At 37.8% G+C, this 16,900-nt stretch overlaps 1 protein-coding gene across 1 annotated transcript; it reads right to left on the minus strand.

Annotated features, from left to right (window-relative positions):
* Nucleotides 1-274: 274 nt before the first annotated feature.
* On the minus strand, nucleotides 275-15,562 carry ecrg4a (ECRG4 augurin precursor a). Its single transcript, XM_038289659.1, has 4 exons — nucleotides 15,404-15,562; nucleotides 3,200-3,247; nucleotides 2,929-3,098; nucleotides 275-965 (listed from the first exon to the last, which is right to left on the minus strand). The coding sequence occupies exons 1-4, from the start codon at nucleotides 15,471-15,473 to the stop codon at nucleotides 822-824; spliced, it is 432 nt and encodes a 143-aa protein (XP_038145587.1). The 5' UTR covers nucleotides 15,474-15,562; the 3' UTR covers nucleotides 275-821.
* Between the last annotated feature and the right edge of the window lie 1,338 nt (nucleotides 15,563-16,900).

Below are 16,900 nucleotides of genomic sequence, written 5' to 3' on the forward strand. Positions count from 1 at the left end.
CTTTGTCTGTTGCATCTGATTGAATTCCCTTAACTATTTATAATAAAGTTTCATACATAATTACTTAGCTGAACCTTGCAGCAGCAAACTAAATGCCAAATCTGTTGGGCTATTATCTATATCCAGGACATCAATTCCAAAAGCTATATTGGCAAAACAAGACACAGACAAATAAAACAAAGGAATATATAGTCTTTTATTTGGATTTCAACCCCTTGAAACTTTTTTATATTTTATCTTATTAAAGTAACAAAACAATAGTTGTTTTTTTTTGGTAAAACAATGGAAAAAAAGGGAAGCATTAACTCCAGAGGAAAATATATATATATGGATTAAAATGTAAGCTGTGAATGACCTACATGTCAACTGTAAAAGCTCTGAATAGGATCCAGTGGCTTCAAAAAGCCAGTAAAAATGAAGATAAGCAGTTTTCCAAAGGCCTCACAGGTTTTTTAGTGAACAAATTACTTATAGAGGACCAATCAACACATATTAAGAAAAAATTCCTTTGGTGCATTTTAACTTAAAAATTTAGAGCACCTTGCAGTTTAGTGTACAGTCTATAATCACCCCTACAAGTAGGGTAAGCCACCAAAAATCATTGCTAAACCACTTTACTTTAAGGACTGTTTTATTCTGATTGGTTTGTCCACAAGTTTGAAGGGAATTAAGTTAGCTGAATAGTTAGAAAGCAGAAAGACAGACTTTAATTGATGGATGAAACTGAGATAAATTGACAGGATTCCCTTGACGAAGTTGTCAGGCAAGAAATCTATCACCATTCATTACCTTCCTACAACATGGAGTGTGTGTGGGCGGCGTTAATAGTAGTCATAGTTGACATCTGCCCCATGCCTGTAAGAAGACCGCGGGCCGATGGGGGAGTTTTCATCGTAGTGATGCTGACGGCCCTGGTCATGGGATCGGGCGTAGTCCATCCAGTACTGCAGGTCAGCCTCCAGCCTCTGGTGAGAAAACAGTCCAACAGGATGGCATATAAGGGGGAACTCATAGCAGAAAAAACCAACAACTGATAAGACGTCGGCTGTGACTGTCGGGAGGCACCGCTTCCACAAATTAACACGTATAAAAAATAAAAAATCTTGAAAAGGCCAGTCGTTAGACAGCTTTGGCCTTTCTAGGAAGCGGCAACAAATGGCACATACACAAGGTGTCATCTATATTGAGTGTAGGAGAAACGCTGCTGTGGCTGATGGTAACATGCTGTCAGCTGCTGGAAACAGACACAGCGGGGTGTTATTTTCAGCACTCAGCTTTTCCTCTCTGTTCCTCACTATCCCCTGTGGAATCATGGCGGGCAATGACCTGAAAGAAATCTACATCAGTAAGCGGTCTTACATTTCTCTGTAGGAAACATTCCATGCTTTTCTATGGTCTGAATTACAACTAATTATCATTTATTCCCTTAGAACGTGCGCAGGTTTAAGTGCCTGCTAGAGCGCGTCTTTTAGAGGGGACTAATAACATTTTATTTTGATTTACTGTCTGCTTTTATATTTCTACTTCCCTGTATTTTAACTTTTGTACATATGCCTTCTTGTTTGTCACATTTTAAAGTTTTCCTAAAGCAAAAACTACCTTGCTGCAAACTCCTTATACCTTGGTCAGTCTGACTCTAGTGATAACTAAACATTGGGAGGAAAAACCTTTAACCTCTATGTTCAATGTGTGCCTATCAATGCCTGCATCGGTCAGCAATAGTCAGACTATTGCTAGGTGATTGTTTTAATCAACTTATTGGATTGTCTGTTTATGAAGATGTAATGGTAACGCTTTCTTTTAAAGCACATCAATAAACATGTAATAACATATTAGTAACATAGCAAGGCACACTATATTACTAGGCAACAAGAAAAATCTTTATTTGGTAATAACCAAAATTTAAGGTATATAGTTTCAAAGTAATTACCTGCATGTAGTTATTACAATTGTATGTTTATACGTAACAATGGAGGCTTTCTGTGGTTAATTACCATTAGGTTACCACAAAACAGTTTCTATTAATGGCCACAACCTATCACCACATTTAAAAGTAAATTGTAACTTGTAATCAGGTAAGTAGAGCATCATAAAATGGAACTCAAATTACATAAAAATAAGAATATAGTTAAGAAGATTGGCTTTCCGTCTTCTAGGTTTAGTTTTCTGTTATATGGCAATTAATAAACTGCATTTTACTAGATAATGACACATTGATTTATTGCTGTCGGTGAATTGGCTGAGTTACCTGGTAATAACAGTTTGAAATCTAAGAAGTCTGACTTTAATTTGTCTTCCTAAATTTTGAAGCACAGCATTAACAAGAATCTTCCATAAAGGTTTTCTTGTTGCCTACAGTAACTCTCTATGTTATTACCATGTTATTAAATGGTAACCTTAAAAGAAGGCGTCGCCGATTAAATCTGAGAAAAATCTGATTTTTCTTAATTGTTGTGGGGAAAAATTATTGTTTTTATAAAGCATGTTTCAAAGCTTGAATTTCATTGCCCATTTAATTAAGGTCACCTCCCAGAGGGGATGACTATAACTTGAAAGTAGTGTTTGTATTAGATTTTTAATTGCCCAGCTTTAAGTCAGAAATGTTTTACCCCTTTACTCATTAAAAACCAAAGTGTTACTTTAACACCTACAGAGTTGAATATAGCTTTGTCTCAGGTCCAACTCTAAATTAGTGTCAAATTTACTCTATAGCCAGTGTCAACTTTTCTTAGTCAATTTTGTGTCAAAATCAGTAAGACGTCTCAGACACTGGTGGGTAATTGACACCATTTAGAGTACAGGTTATACTAACTGCATGGCTGTGAAATTGTCAGCTGATTATTATCTTCAACACTTCAGCAAATTTATAGTCAGTATAGTTATTAAGAATCTATTTAGATTTCAGTTTCGATAAAAATCTAAACTTACCTGCTCATCGAATCCCATTTGCATAAACTGCATGATCCACTGCTGGACGTCTGGTCTGCTGCGATCCCAAACATTTCTCTTTGTTCTGCTCAGCTTGGCCAGAAATTCTTGGGCCTTTGAAGAAGGGATGGCAACAGAAGAACTGGGTGGGACATGGTCAGCTTCTGCCACTGCACGAATGAATCAGACATGCAGCCATTTAAACATAAAGGGCTGGAAAAGGATCAGTTTGATCAATAAAGTTAGTTTGTGTTGTTTGTACTGTATGTACCGTTTCTTCTTACTAAGATCTTCTGCAGGTGGCTCTCACCGGATACATCTGCAAAGGAGAGTCATTAGGAAGATAGTTTAACAACCTTCACTTATGTGCATTGCTAATTATTTATACACCTTGACCTTTTCTACTCTTTTCTTAACTTAAACTAGGTAGTTATAACACGTTTTATATAAACTTGCTTCTAGAGTGTTACTGTACATTAAGCGATGGCCATATATTTATGATTGTTCCTCTGCTGGAATGTAAAATTGAATCCAGTTTTAACTTTTTTGCCATCTCTTTTTTTTGTTCTCCAAGATTAAGCTTCACTTGTATTCTTCAAGAAAAAAACACAGCATGATACTGCCACCTCCATGCTTCACACAATGTTTAACCATCCACATTGTAAATATATGCCACAATAAACTTGTAACTCAAATGTCTATCCATCCTCCTACGCTTATCCCGGTTTGGGTCGATGGTGTAGCAGCTTTAGTAGGGAGGTTCAGATGTCCCTCTCCCCAACCACTTGGGCCGGCTCCTCCAGGGGGAATCCCAAGGAGCTCCCAGGCTAGCTGAGAAACATAGTCCCTCCACTGTGTCCTGGGTTTCCTGGTGGGACGTACCCAGAACACCTCACCAGGGAGGCGTCCAGGGTACATTCTAACCAGATGCCTAAGCCAGCTTAACTGGCTCCTCTCGATGTGGAGGAGCAGCGGCTCTACACTGAGTCCTCCCCAGATGACTGACCTCCTCACCTCTTTCTAAGAGTGAGCCCAGAGACTATGGATAAGACTCATGGCTTCAGAGTCATGCGTTGAGGTAAGTCCGACTATGCCTAGCCAGAACCTCTGACCTTGTGCAGAAGCTCAAGCTCCTGTCCCACCAGAGAGGTGACATTCTATGTTCCAAGAGCCAGCTTCTTCAGCCGAGGATTAGGGTGCCAAGTTCCTCAACCTCGACTGACACCCATCACACAATGCACCCGACCCCTTTGGTCCCTCCTACAGATGGTGAGCCCATTGGAAGGGGGACCCATGTTTACTCTTCGGGATGTGCCCAGGCTTCGTGTGTAAAAGCATGGCCACCAGGCGCTCACAAGCCTGCCCCACCTCGTGGTCTGGCTCCAGAGTCGGGCCCTTGTGACCCCTGTGTGACGACGGAACACTACATCCATTTATTATATTCATCATAAGGGGTCTTTAAAACTGCTCTTTGTCTGGTCCCTCACCTAGGACCTGTCTGCCTTGGGTGGCCCTACTAGGAGCATAAAGCCCCTGACAGCATAGCTCTTAGGGTCACTGGGACACTCAAACCCCTCTACCACGATAAGGCGGCACCCCAGGAAGAGAAATCAAATATCAAACAGCATTTGGTTGGATATGAAAATAAAATAGAGCTTTGTAACAATTCTTGTTTCTCAGCAGAGGGAGCTTTCACATACTGTAGTATGCATCAATTTAAAAATATTAATTTAAACAAACTTTGTCAGCACATATATGTCATCATGTCTCAAAACTATATCAAGAGGAGTAGTTTATTTATTTATTTATTTATTTTTCACTGAAGCTAAATTTCTGATTGCTCTATTTGTCTTTTCTATGCTGAATTAGTTTTATAAGTCCAGGCTGATGATAACAGCAATCAAAACTTTTTTTCAAATTGAATAGATAGATAGATCTTATTGTATGTAGTTTCTTTAATATTCTGTTGAACTACAATATATCAGCCAAAAGGAATAGATCTTAAGTAGAAAGTTATGCTAGAAAGGTATTATGAAGATAATCCCATTTGCAAACTATTATATTAAATCAAACTTTTGTTACCGGTAGTTGATTTTCACTACTAAAAATCTATCGATTAGATATTTAGGCTGTTGCTTTACTCTGTAATCTGCCTGTCTTATTTGCCCTTTTTCCACAATTTGTCCTTCATTTGGAGAATGAATTTAGCCCTAATTACGGTGGCTGAGAAGTGCAAAACACATTTACAATTCCAAAACACATTAACAAATAAAAAACAAAATAACATTTGAAGAAACAAAATTATATTTTGTGAAACAAATGTATTTTTGAAAAAAAAGTTTAAATTTTTAAAAACAAATTTACATTTTAGCAAACAAATTTACATTAACAAATAAACAAAATAAAATTTGAAGAAACAAAATTATATTTTATGAAACAAATGTATTTTTGAAAAAAAAGTTTAAATTTTTAAAAACACATTTACAATTCAAAAACACATTAACAAATAAAAAACAAAATAACATTTGAAGAAACAATTATATTTTATGAAACAATTTATTTTTGAAAAAAAAAGTTTCAATTTTTAAAAACACATTTACATTAAAGGAAACAAATTCACATTTTAAATAAGTTAGATTTTAGGTGAGAGAAAGTTTCATTTTAGAGAAAAAAAATACATTATAGGGAAACAAATTTACATCTAAAAAAAATTGACCGTTCAGAAACACTTGTACAAGTGCAAAGACAAAACTGCAAGTGGCAAAACACATTTACATAGCCAAAAACAAATTAACAAAAGACGGCTACACGGAAAGGGAATGTCCCAGTGGCCGGATGTGACGTCACGATTACCCTGACTTGTAGTACAAACAGCTCAATCTGTAGTCCTCCTGCTTCACGTGAAAAGTCAGCGGCGATTTTAGATGGAAAGAATTGCACTGAAGCTGTTTTTCTTAAGTTTACGCTAACCGAACAATGTTTTCAGCCAATTTACACCATTTTGTTCTTCGTGCGGACGGTCTCTGGAACTTTTACGGGACACGGTACAAGGTGGCAGGACCAAGCAGCAGGGCCGGGCTCAATTCGTGACAGTGGCTGCGGCAGAGCCGGCCATCGGAGTGGCCGTTGTTGCCCGCTGCCGGCAGAGCCTGCCATCGGAGAGGCCGATGGTGGCCGCTGCCGGCAGAGCTTGCCATCGGAGAGGCCGATGGTGGCCGCTGCCGGCAGAGCTTGCCATCGGAGAGGCCGATGGTGGCCGCTGCCGGCAGAGCTTGCCATCGGAGAGGCCGATGGTGGCCGCTGTCGGCAGAGCTTGCCATCGGAGAGGCCGATGGTGGCCGCTGCCGGCAGAGCCTGCCATCGGAGAGGCCGATGGCAGGCTGCTGCCGGCCGAGGCCACTTATTCGCAGATAAAGTACTCCGTTCCATCAAGTAAATGTGACATTATAAAAGTTTTAATGCAGTTTATTAAGCAATAACATCACAATAAAAAGAAACCCATAAAGAATACATTTTAATACAGGTTATTAAGCGATAACATCACAATATATAGCCTATATATATATATATAGCTGCTGCTTGGTCCTGCCACCTGGTCCGTGTCCCGTAAAAGTTCCAGAGACCGTCCGCACGAAGAACAAAATGGTGTAAATTGGCTGAAAACATTGTTCGGTTAGCGTAAACTTAAGAAAAACAGCTTCAGTGCAATTCTTTTCATCTAAAATCGCCGCTGACTTTTCACGTGAAGCAGGAGGACTACAGCTTGAGCTGTTTGTACTACAAGTCAGGGTAATCGTGACGTCACATCCGGCCACTGGGACATTCCCTTTCCGTGTAGCCGTCTTCTGTTAATTTGTTTTTGGCTATGTAAATGTGTTTTGCCACTTGCAGTTTTGTCTTTGCACTTGTACAAGTGTTTCCGAACGGTCAATTTTTTTTTAGATGTAAATTTGTTTCCCTATAATGTATTTTTTTTTCTCTAAAATGAAACTTTCTCTCACCTAAAATCTAACTTATTTAAAATGTGAATTTGTTTCCTAAAATGTAAATTTGTTTTTAAAAATTTAAACTTTTTTTTTCAAAAATACATTTGTTTCATAAAATATAATTTTGTTTCTTCAAATGTTATTTTGTTTATTTGTTAATGTAAATTTGTTTGCTAAAATGTAAATTTGTTTTTAAAAATTTAAACTTTTTTTTCAAAAATACATTTGTTTCACAAAATATAATTTTGTTTCTTCAAATGTTATTTTGTTTTTTATTTGTTAATGTGTTTTTGAATTGTAAATGTGTTTTGCACTTCTCAGCCACCGTACCTAATACCCCTACAAGGCAGAAGAGGGTAGAAATCACACCTCCAGTTGAGCAGTGAAGACAATTAGATTTTAGAAGCGATCAACATGATGAGCTCCAAGAATACTTGCCTGGAGAAAGTGACACTGATGGAGAGAGAAGGGCAGGGAGGGTGAAAATACAGTGACGGGTATCTGACAGGAAACTCTTAAAGCAATCCTCTTACCATGCCTTTACATTTAAAATGGCATGAATTTTTAAGCTGCTGCATATTTTATATGAAATAAATGCTTATTCTACTCACACATGTTGATACAACAAACAATGACATTTCTTTAGTTTCCATCTTTTTAGTATGTCGAGATGTAAAAACATTTCTTTCTGCGTTTCAGAAAAAATTCATAAACCAAATCAGAAAAGTCCCTCGTTTACAGAAGGAACCAGATAAACATGTAAAAAGACAATTGATTCAGAAATCAGACAGATAAAACAAAAATATCTGTATTAGCTAAATACTAATATAATTATAGAGATCTTTTTCTAGTAAATGTGTTTTTACCACTTCCTAAAAATTCAGAGGTTTATATTCTATTATATTACTGTCTTTTTAAACATTTACAATGCAGATCAAGGTATTGTTTCAAAATGTTTAAGCTAAAGGGCCCTTTAGTTAATTATCAGATTCATGAGGGTGTGAGGAAGCACCATGAAAGGTTTCATTCTTAAATTTATCTTATCTTTAGGAAGAGGTGAAAGTAGATTTATATCTTGCTGGTAAGAGAAAAGAAATTATTTGCCAATATTGTTTGGTTGGTTTAGACTGATATAACCTCTTTAACAACTAAATTAAAGTTTTGTTATTTCATATTTTGAACTGTTTGCTTTTCAATTTTATTTGTTCAAGAAAAATAATATTCAGGGATGACTAATATTTGATGATTAATTTATGAAAAGGCTTCATCTTCAGGTGTTTTTTTTATAGTTACATTATTTTTCAATCAATTTTGTAAATATTTAATGATAAATGCCTTGTCCCAATTTATTCACACTCTTTAGCATAGTAGATGGAAAAGCCTTTATTGGCCTTGCCGCATTGAAACTTAACATATAGTGATTTTTTTTTAAGCTTTAATTGGGATGATGGTACATCTACACAACTCTTTGTTGAAAGAAACATATGGAAAAGGTTAGCAGTTATCTTTACTCCTGATAAAAAAAAAAAATATTTAACTTATGTATATAACAGTATCAATTCAATTCAATTCCGTTTGTTTCTATGGCGCCAATTCACATCTCATGTGATCTCAAGCCACTTTACAGTTCAACTAGATCATAGAGTCAAATTGATTCAAAGTTTTCCATCTAAGGAAAACCAGTTGATTGCTTCGACTCATTGACTCTAATGCAATTCCTCACACTAAGCATGCTTTTAGCGACAGTGGAGAGGAAAAACTCCCTTTTAACAGGAAGAAACCTCCAGCTACCTCCTTTGAATTAACTCACTCAGGCCTGATAACAAATGACACAAACCCCTTCCCCAGACTCTCTTATAATTCCATAACAATAAAAAACTTAAATAAGAAAATATGTCAAGTAAAATGTTGAGATATTCAAAGGAAACAACAATTTTAAAGTGGTACAAGGAGACATTGTTACTCAGCCACATATAATGAAGTTGTGAGGGCAGAGACAGCTGAGCGCACAGATGAGTGAGTGTGTGAAAAGGCAGACATGGGGCTAAGCGCTGGAAAAGATGAGTGAATAATGAATACACAGCAAAACAGTGCAGCATCTCAGAGGAACACGTCTTACAAGTGAGTAAATAGCTTAATAATGCTGCAAGATGGCTTCATTTTGACAAATTATCTTCTCTGGGAGGAAGTTTCAATCTACTAGACAAGCTCTCCACCATTTCGCTCCTACTTTGCTTTTTTTGTTTTGGCAGGGAGGGGTTTAAGTTATGAGTGAGGGTTACCTACACGGATGTAAATGAAAGCTCTGTTTGCCTGGCTTTTAAACATAATACTGGAGAATCACAGAGATGGAACCCTATATTTCATCTAAAACAACACATTTAATTCTTAATGTTGTTGTTTTTTCTGTTCTTTCTATTTAAAATAATGAATTATTTCTTATTACTATTTTATCTGTTAGTGAGCCTGGAGATTGGGGCTCTTTTTAGAAAGGGGACTTCACTTGCATTGAATTATTACAAGAGTCTCAGCGCTGATTCGGTACCACTGACTCTGCCTAATTTAAAAAAAGAGCAAAAAAAACAAATTCTAATCCCATCTCATCTGCAAAGGATTCTTTAATAGCAGGTTCACTGCTGTTATTAAAGGACTGAAGTAAGGTGTGAATACTTTTAGGGTACGTATTTATTTTTCTTTGGTGGCTTCTATATAAAAAAAAACCTCTTCGTATCAGTTGACCAAACAGTTGAAATATGGGGCAGACACATGTTCCTGTTGTCAAAATGTATTTTAAGATCTTTAATACGATGTTAAATACCTCATTGGCCATAGAGCCAAGAACAAAACTTAACAGCTGCTCATAGTCCTGCTCCCGTCGGCTGAGAAACCTAAACTTTCCTGAAGACTAGAATCCCCTCATCTTCCTCAGAACAGAGATAAAAAAAAAAACAAGGTAGCCGATCTGGCAGTGGCAGGGAAAAGTGTTTTCAGCAAAGCAATGCAGGTATAGTACTTTTTATAGTATGGTTCCTTCACAGTTCTTAACCCCATTTTGTTATTCCTTTAAGGAATAACCATGACATTAAGTTTCAATGATCTAAATGGTAATTGATTGAAGGGTTTCATCGGTTTAAAAGTTTATTTAAGTACATTTCGGTAAAGTATTTGAGATAAAACTTGGTTGAACTGAACTATGCATTACTTCATAATTTTCCTCATAATGTTTGACAATTTTCATTTATCTTTTTTCTTCTATGTGTTTATAGTAGCCATTTAGTTTAGCTTAGTTAGGAGTTTTAACAAAAATATGCTTAACTTGGAGTTAATTAGAGTTGTTAATATATTTGTATATCTTTTTGGGTCGGCTCTTTGACCATGTTTGCTTTTATCACTTTTTCACCTGTTGTGTCCACATTAGTTTGGACGTGTGTTCACAGGAATTTATATGACAGGACGAAAGATATTTAACTAAACATTAGATGAAAAAAATCCATAAGTGGAAAAACAGGTCTGAGGACGCTGAAAACAGAAGTGTAAACACAGAAAATAATTATTAACTGAAGTCTAGGGAAGCAAATTTCTGGCTCTCTTGCATATAAATATTATTGAAGCGTAGGCTTCCTGCTGCTGTTTTAGACCCCAGAGAAAGGATTTCTGCTCTGTTTTTCTTGAACAAAAGTGCACCACCAACTTATCTTCCACTTAACTGCACCAACAAATGGAATTCAGTTGAACTTTTTTTTTTTCTTTTTTTTTTTTTTTATTGTAAGTGGAAATGACTTAGACCTGCGATTTTGAAGAGTTTCTGCATTTATCATCAGGGTTTTTTTTCCATTTTAAAATCAAGTCAGACTAAGGGAAATGCGAATCTCAGAGTGAACTGCACTGCTCAGAACTCCATTCTTAATCTCAGTCCGTCTGCTAGAAGGACATTTTCACTGCATGGTTGGAGTTATACATCACCAGGTTTTTATACAGATGAATTCAACGATGAAGGCTCTCTTTATTTCTTCAAAAGTTACATACAAAATCAATCAATCAATCAGTTTTAACAAAAATGCTTAACCCGAATTGTTTTCCCCTGGATGTAATGATGGCTTTTTGTCCTGAAATCATCTGTTGAAACTATACATGAAGTAGCTTAATGATAGAAGAGGTAAAATATGCCAAGTTGAACCTTTGAGCTTCTTTTAGCACAGCTACAGGGGCAATATGTCTCTATGAAAAGCAAAGAGTATTTTAGGTGAAAGATGAACTACTGCAACAGCAGCTGAATTTAATAATTTTTTCTCTTTCAAATATTTACCGATTTATTTTATTGTACAGGAAAGTCTTGGAAGAGTAAGAATCAGCTTTGCGAGCCAAGGTTGAAAAAAAAAAAAATCAATTTGGGTCCGTTTTAACACCAAGTTTGATTTCGTTAGCTATTTGAACTCTTTTAGTAATTTTGATATAACAGGAATTATTTTGTTATTCGCATTCAGGAACTTAAAAGCCATTTCTATGTAATTTAGCTGCAACATTTCTGGAACAAGGTAGTTTTATGAAGTGACTTAAAACAGATTTACTATCATGCCAATATGGAAAAATACTTGTTAGGTTTCATGAAAGTACTAAGAAAACTTTAGATACATGAAATGAGAAAAGTATCATGCAGGAAAATGAGTTTCAGGATGGAGCCTGATTGGTTCCTTGACATGGTGCCGTCTGATCTAGTTCTATCAAACTTTGTATTAAATATATTCAACAGTCTTTGAAATTCCCACCTACTCAATTGCAACTCATTTAACTAGGTTACATCAATAATATACACTAAACTATAGAATTATAGGTGTTCTCCTAATTTCTGTATTCCTGATATATATTTTTTTATCTATTTCTAAGCACAAACACGGTGGGCATTTTATTTGCCCGTATTGATAGTGGCTTTTATTATTACTAGGATGTTAAAGCTTCAAGGTGTTTCTAAACCCAATGCTGTCTGGAGATAGAACAGCTTTATATAAGGATCCCAACAAGAAAAAAAGATATATAAAAGTATTTGAAGTTGAAATGGATGTTATTATAGATGTGAAAGAATCTAGAGAATCTCAAAGTCCAGATTCAGATATGTATGAATAGTACAGCTTGTTATCTAAAGGGTTTCATAACTGTGATGTGCTGCAGAGATCATCTGTTCCCTTAGCATTTTTGCTCCAGGAATGTAGCTATTATGTTTCCTACATTGCAAATATGCAGAAAATTGAATTACTGAAGGTGGCGTGGCTTTTTTAGCCTATATGAATGTACGTTCTTAATTTCTTTTACCTCACCACTATTTTACTTTGAATGGAGTTCTTCTGCTTGTTTACTTATTTCATATTAAACATGATTTTCTGATTTTTGTGGAGGGAATGTTATATCTTTTTTTCTATCTCAAGGTGAAGACGAGCAGCAAAGAGCCACAGTTCCGGACATAGGTTCTGTGCTGCACCTATGGGCCACCGCCACCTTTCACAGTTTTTTTTATTATTGAGTACATACAACACCATCCTGTGAAACTGCTGAAGTTGGCAGATGAGACCACTATCATAGGTCTGATGCGGGACAGTGAGCAGTCTGCACGCAGACAGGAGGTGGAGCCACTGGTTTGCTGGAGTTAATCTGCTCAAGGCTGTGGAGATGAGAATAGACATCTGGAGAAAATCTCCACTCTGCAGGAACAAAATTACTTCATGTGCTCTTGAAGTCGTGTATTAGAGGGGTTCTCACAGCATGCTCTGGACACAATGTCTGGGAAGAAGTTTTTTTTCTTGCATGTCTGAGAACAATTGTCCGATTGGCACCATGGGCCTGATCTTTAAAGATTAAATGAGGAGCTTCAAATTTACTCAAGGGAAAAGTTGCCGTTTTGCAAGTGATCTACAATGGTTTCTCATGAGAAAGTTCAAATATGAAAACTGCTTTATGTTGCACTAATGAAATTAGCAGATCCCGTGCACCACTGGTAGCTTTAAAAGTGACCGTAAAAGAAATATCAGGTTATACTCCATGTAGATGAAGGTAATAATGATAATATTTATTAAAAAGCCAATAGCAATTATACTGAATATTTATAGTGGACATCACATGGGGAGACTGCTTCAAAGTGGTACAAACAAAAGTTAGAAACTTAAAATGATTAAGCAAATTCAAGAGATAAAACATCATAAAATGTGGGGAAAAAATTTAATCTGTTTATTGTTGCCAACACAGCAGAAAATGCAAACTCAACTTCTCTAGCAAAAAACAAGTTATGCTGTTAATATTTAAACATCACAAGGAAAAAAATTTGAAAACACCCTAAAACAATCTGTTGGATCGGAAAGGCAGGACCACACCACCTCTGTCTGGCACCTACTACCCTCCCTCCAGATTTTGATGCGTCTCTGCTTTTACACAAGCAGAAAGTTATTTCATGGTTGCTGCAAAACTCAAAGATCACTGTTTCATCATCCAAATCCAAATGTACCCTGCTTGGGATATATGTACCTATTTGGGGTCAAACCTGGCTGGTTTACCTCGGGATTCAGAGATATTGCTTAGTATGTTCCCTAAAGTGGATGTTTTACTCTGTGTGGTCTGCTCAGCCCCATGCATTTCAATTAGATGCATTTGCTACACTATATTGCCAAAAGTATTTGCTCACCTGCCTTGACTCACATATGAGCTTAAGTGACATCCCGTTCCTAATCCATAGGGTTCAATATGACATCGGTCCACCCTTTGCAGCTAGAACAGCTTCAACTCTTCTGGGAAGGCTGTCCACAAGGTTTAGGAGTGTGTTTATGGGAATTTTTGACCATTCTTCCAGAAGCGCATTTGTGAGGTTGCACACTGATGTTGGACGAGAAGGCCTGGCTCTCAGTCTCCGCTCTAATTCATCCCAAAGGTGTTCTATCGGGTTGAGGTCAGGACTCTGTGCAGGCCAGTCAAGTTCATCCACACCAGACTCTGTCATCCATGTCTTTATGGACCTTGCTTTGTGCACTGGTGCACAGTCATGTTGGAAGAGGAAGGGGCCAGCTCCAAACTGTTCCCACAAAGTTGGGAGCATGGAATTGTCCAAAATGTCTTGGTATGCTGAAGCATTCAGAGTTCCTTTCACTGGAACTAAGGGGCCAAGCCCAGCTCCTGAAAAACAACCCCACACCATAATCCCCCCTCCACCAAACTTTACACTTGGCACAATGCAGTCAGACAAGTACCGTTCTCCTGGCAACCGCCAAACCCAGACCCGTCCATCAGATTGCCAGATGGAGAAGCGCGATTCGTCACTCCAGAGAACGCGTCTCCACTGCTCTAGAGTCCAGTGGCGGCGTGCTTTACACCACCGCATCCGACGCTTTGCATTACACTTGGTGATGTATGGCTTGGATGCAGCTGCTCGACCATGGAAACCCATTCCATGAAGCTCTCTGCGCACTGTTCTTGAGCTAATCTGAAGGCCACATTAAGTTTGGAGGTCTGTAGTGATTGACTCTGCAGAAAGTTGGCGACCTCTTCGCACTATGCGCGTCAGCATCCGCTGACCCCGCTCCGTCAGTTTACGTGGCCTACCACTTCGTGGCTGAGTTGCTGTCGTTCCCAAACACTTCCATTTTCTTATAATACAGCTGACAGTTGACTGTGGAATATTTAGGAGCGAGGAAATTTCACGACTGGATTTGTTGCACAGGTGGCATCCTATCACAGTTCCACGCTGGAATTCACTGAGCTCCTGAGAGCGACCCATTCTTTCACAAATGTTTGTAAAAACAGTCTGCATGCCTAGGTGCTTGAATTTATACACCTGTGGCCATGGAAGTGATTGGAACACCTGATTCCAATAATTTGGATGGGTGAGCAAATACTTTTGGCAATATAGTGTATGTCTTCATATGAACCGACTTCCTGTCAGGTCTGACAATAAATTGTGTCTGGTCTGTTCTGGGCTATGATGTGAGGAACAGGCAACTACCTTTCCTAAAACTTTTTTTTTTTGAATAACTTTACTTATTTTATCAATTGATATGTAGAAGGGAAGTTAAGGCTTATAATTGAAATTAAATTATACTGTGACCGACAGTTACAGCTGAATGACTGGGAGTGTTATTTTTTCCCCCTCTAGTTAATATCACAGTCTCCTTAGTTATAAAGTTTCTCCAAACCTGAATTGATAAAATGCTCTGTTTGATTATATTAATTTTAAACCTTATTCTTTTTCTGAATTTAAATTAAATCTAACACAAAATAGATATGAATTAGAGTTCAAATTTATGTAGCTGCAATAGAAAGAAGAAAGTCATCATTTTAGCATTTCAATCATTTTTGCCTAAATATGTTTTCCAAGAGCAAACACATTTCTCATGCTGAAACAAAGACACACAAAGGAAAAAAGGACCAAAAAAGGAGTCATCTAAGGTAAGGGAATGAACCGAGAAAATCCTTACTAAAGGAAACGGCAAAGAAAAAAGACAGAATATGCTTACCTCTGAGAGTTGTCAGTGTCAGCAATGCAGCCAACCCAAGAAACCTCAAACAGAGCTGCTGGGACGCCATCTTGTACCAAGTGAGTCTTCCTAAGGCTCCTTAAAGGCAACAACTGTTCGCAAACTGCTGCACAACCAGAGGGAGGGGTGGGAGTCTGCACAGACTTTCAAAGTGGAAACAGGCCTGTGGCGGTGGAATGTCTTTTACCGCTCTGCCTACACAAACATCCCCACAACTGAGCCTTTTCCCCTCTTCTTATAGGATTTTTGCATCCAAATTACTTTTCCAGGAAAAACACAGGGTGCAAAAGCTGCAATCTTCAAATTATGAGCCGTGAAATGCTATTTTATCCACGGGAGATTTTTTGCACCCTTTGAAGTGATCTACTGCATGTGTAAGAACAGCTACAGGTAGTTTCCTGAGAAATATATAGGCAACTCTTTTACAAACTCTGATTGCAAAAAGGCAAATTGAATGTTTGCTGAAACTGCCCACCATCTGAACGTCTCATGCCTCTCTCTGTGTTGTAAAATCCACTCCATTAGCTAGATGTTTTTTGTAAGACTTTAGTAAATGTGCAAGAATGGTGTTCTTTACAAATCTTGCTGTCATGCCTTTGCCACAGAGCCTCAGAGAAGATAAATGGTGTCAGCATCACCTGAATCCCCCAGGAATTCAGATACACAGCCAAGTGCATCCAAACTTAACTGAGGGTGTGTGTGTGTGTGTGTGTGTGTGTGTGTGTGTGTGTGTGTGGGGGGGGGTTTACCTATAAGCTGGCAAGGACGCATTGATGAGGCTGTGGATGAGCCTACATAAGAGAGTTTGCACTGTTTGGACCAAACAGGAGAACTGTCCAGTGTTTTCAGGTGACAGTACGTCAAAATTGCTGTGCTCAACAAACAGCAAGTTAATTTACAGAATAATGAAGGACTTTTATGCAGTTACGGAGAGATGCATATCTCTACTGCATACTTTTCGATAGTTTTATAGCATTACACAAAACTTAAAATATTATAGGCTGAGAAAGGAGACTTAATGACTGAACAAGTATTGAAGGTATTGTGGAGGATTTTCACAAATTTTTAAAGACCCACCCTCTCCAGAGAAAAAATGCACAGGCACAACCCTGTACCCGCTCCTGAGAGGGAACGCCTATTAAACGTATGCGAGAGCATGCACAAGCCCATTTCTCCTTGTGCACACTCTGTTTAAAAGTTGCTGTTTGCATCGCTCATACAAGCTTACTTTTCAAAAGAAGATTTGCATTTTTGTCAGACTCACCACCGGTAAGTGAAAATTGGGACGAGCACGTAGGACGAATTTACGTAATATAGCACCAGAATAATTGACAATTAGGAGGACCACTTATTTTGATGATCCACCCTGAAAACCATTGAAATAACAGCCAGCATTGGCTAAAAAAAAAAACAAGCCTATTGCATCCAGTGGCCGCTCTCACAGGCTGAAGTTAATTCCCTAATCAAATAAGTGTT

This window comes from Cyprinodon tularosa, unplaced genomic scaffold (genome assembly GCF_016077235.1).
Source record: "Cyprinodon tularosa strain WSP-4 unplaced genomic scaffold, ASM1607723v1 ctg270, whole genome shotgun sequence".
Taxonomy (NCBI): domain Eukaryota; kingdom Metazoa; phylum Chordata; class Actinopteri; order Cyprinodontiformes; family Cyprinodontidae; genus Cyprinodon; species Cyprinodon tularosa.

Coding starts and splice junctions, on each gene's coding strand:
- ecrg4a (XM_038289659.1), bottom strand. CDS start 15,473: ATGGCGTCCCAGCAGCTCTGTTTGAGGTTTCTTGGGTTGGCTGCATTG. Junction 3,248..15,403: donor GACACTGACAACTCTCAGAG/GTAAGCATATTC, acceptor TCTCCTTTGCAG/ATGTATCCGGTGAGAGCCAC. Junction 966..2,928: donor AAATGGGATTCGATGAGCAG/GTAAGTTTAGAT, acceptor TTTTCTCACCAG/AGGCTGGAGGCTGACCTGCA.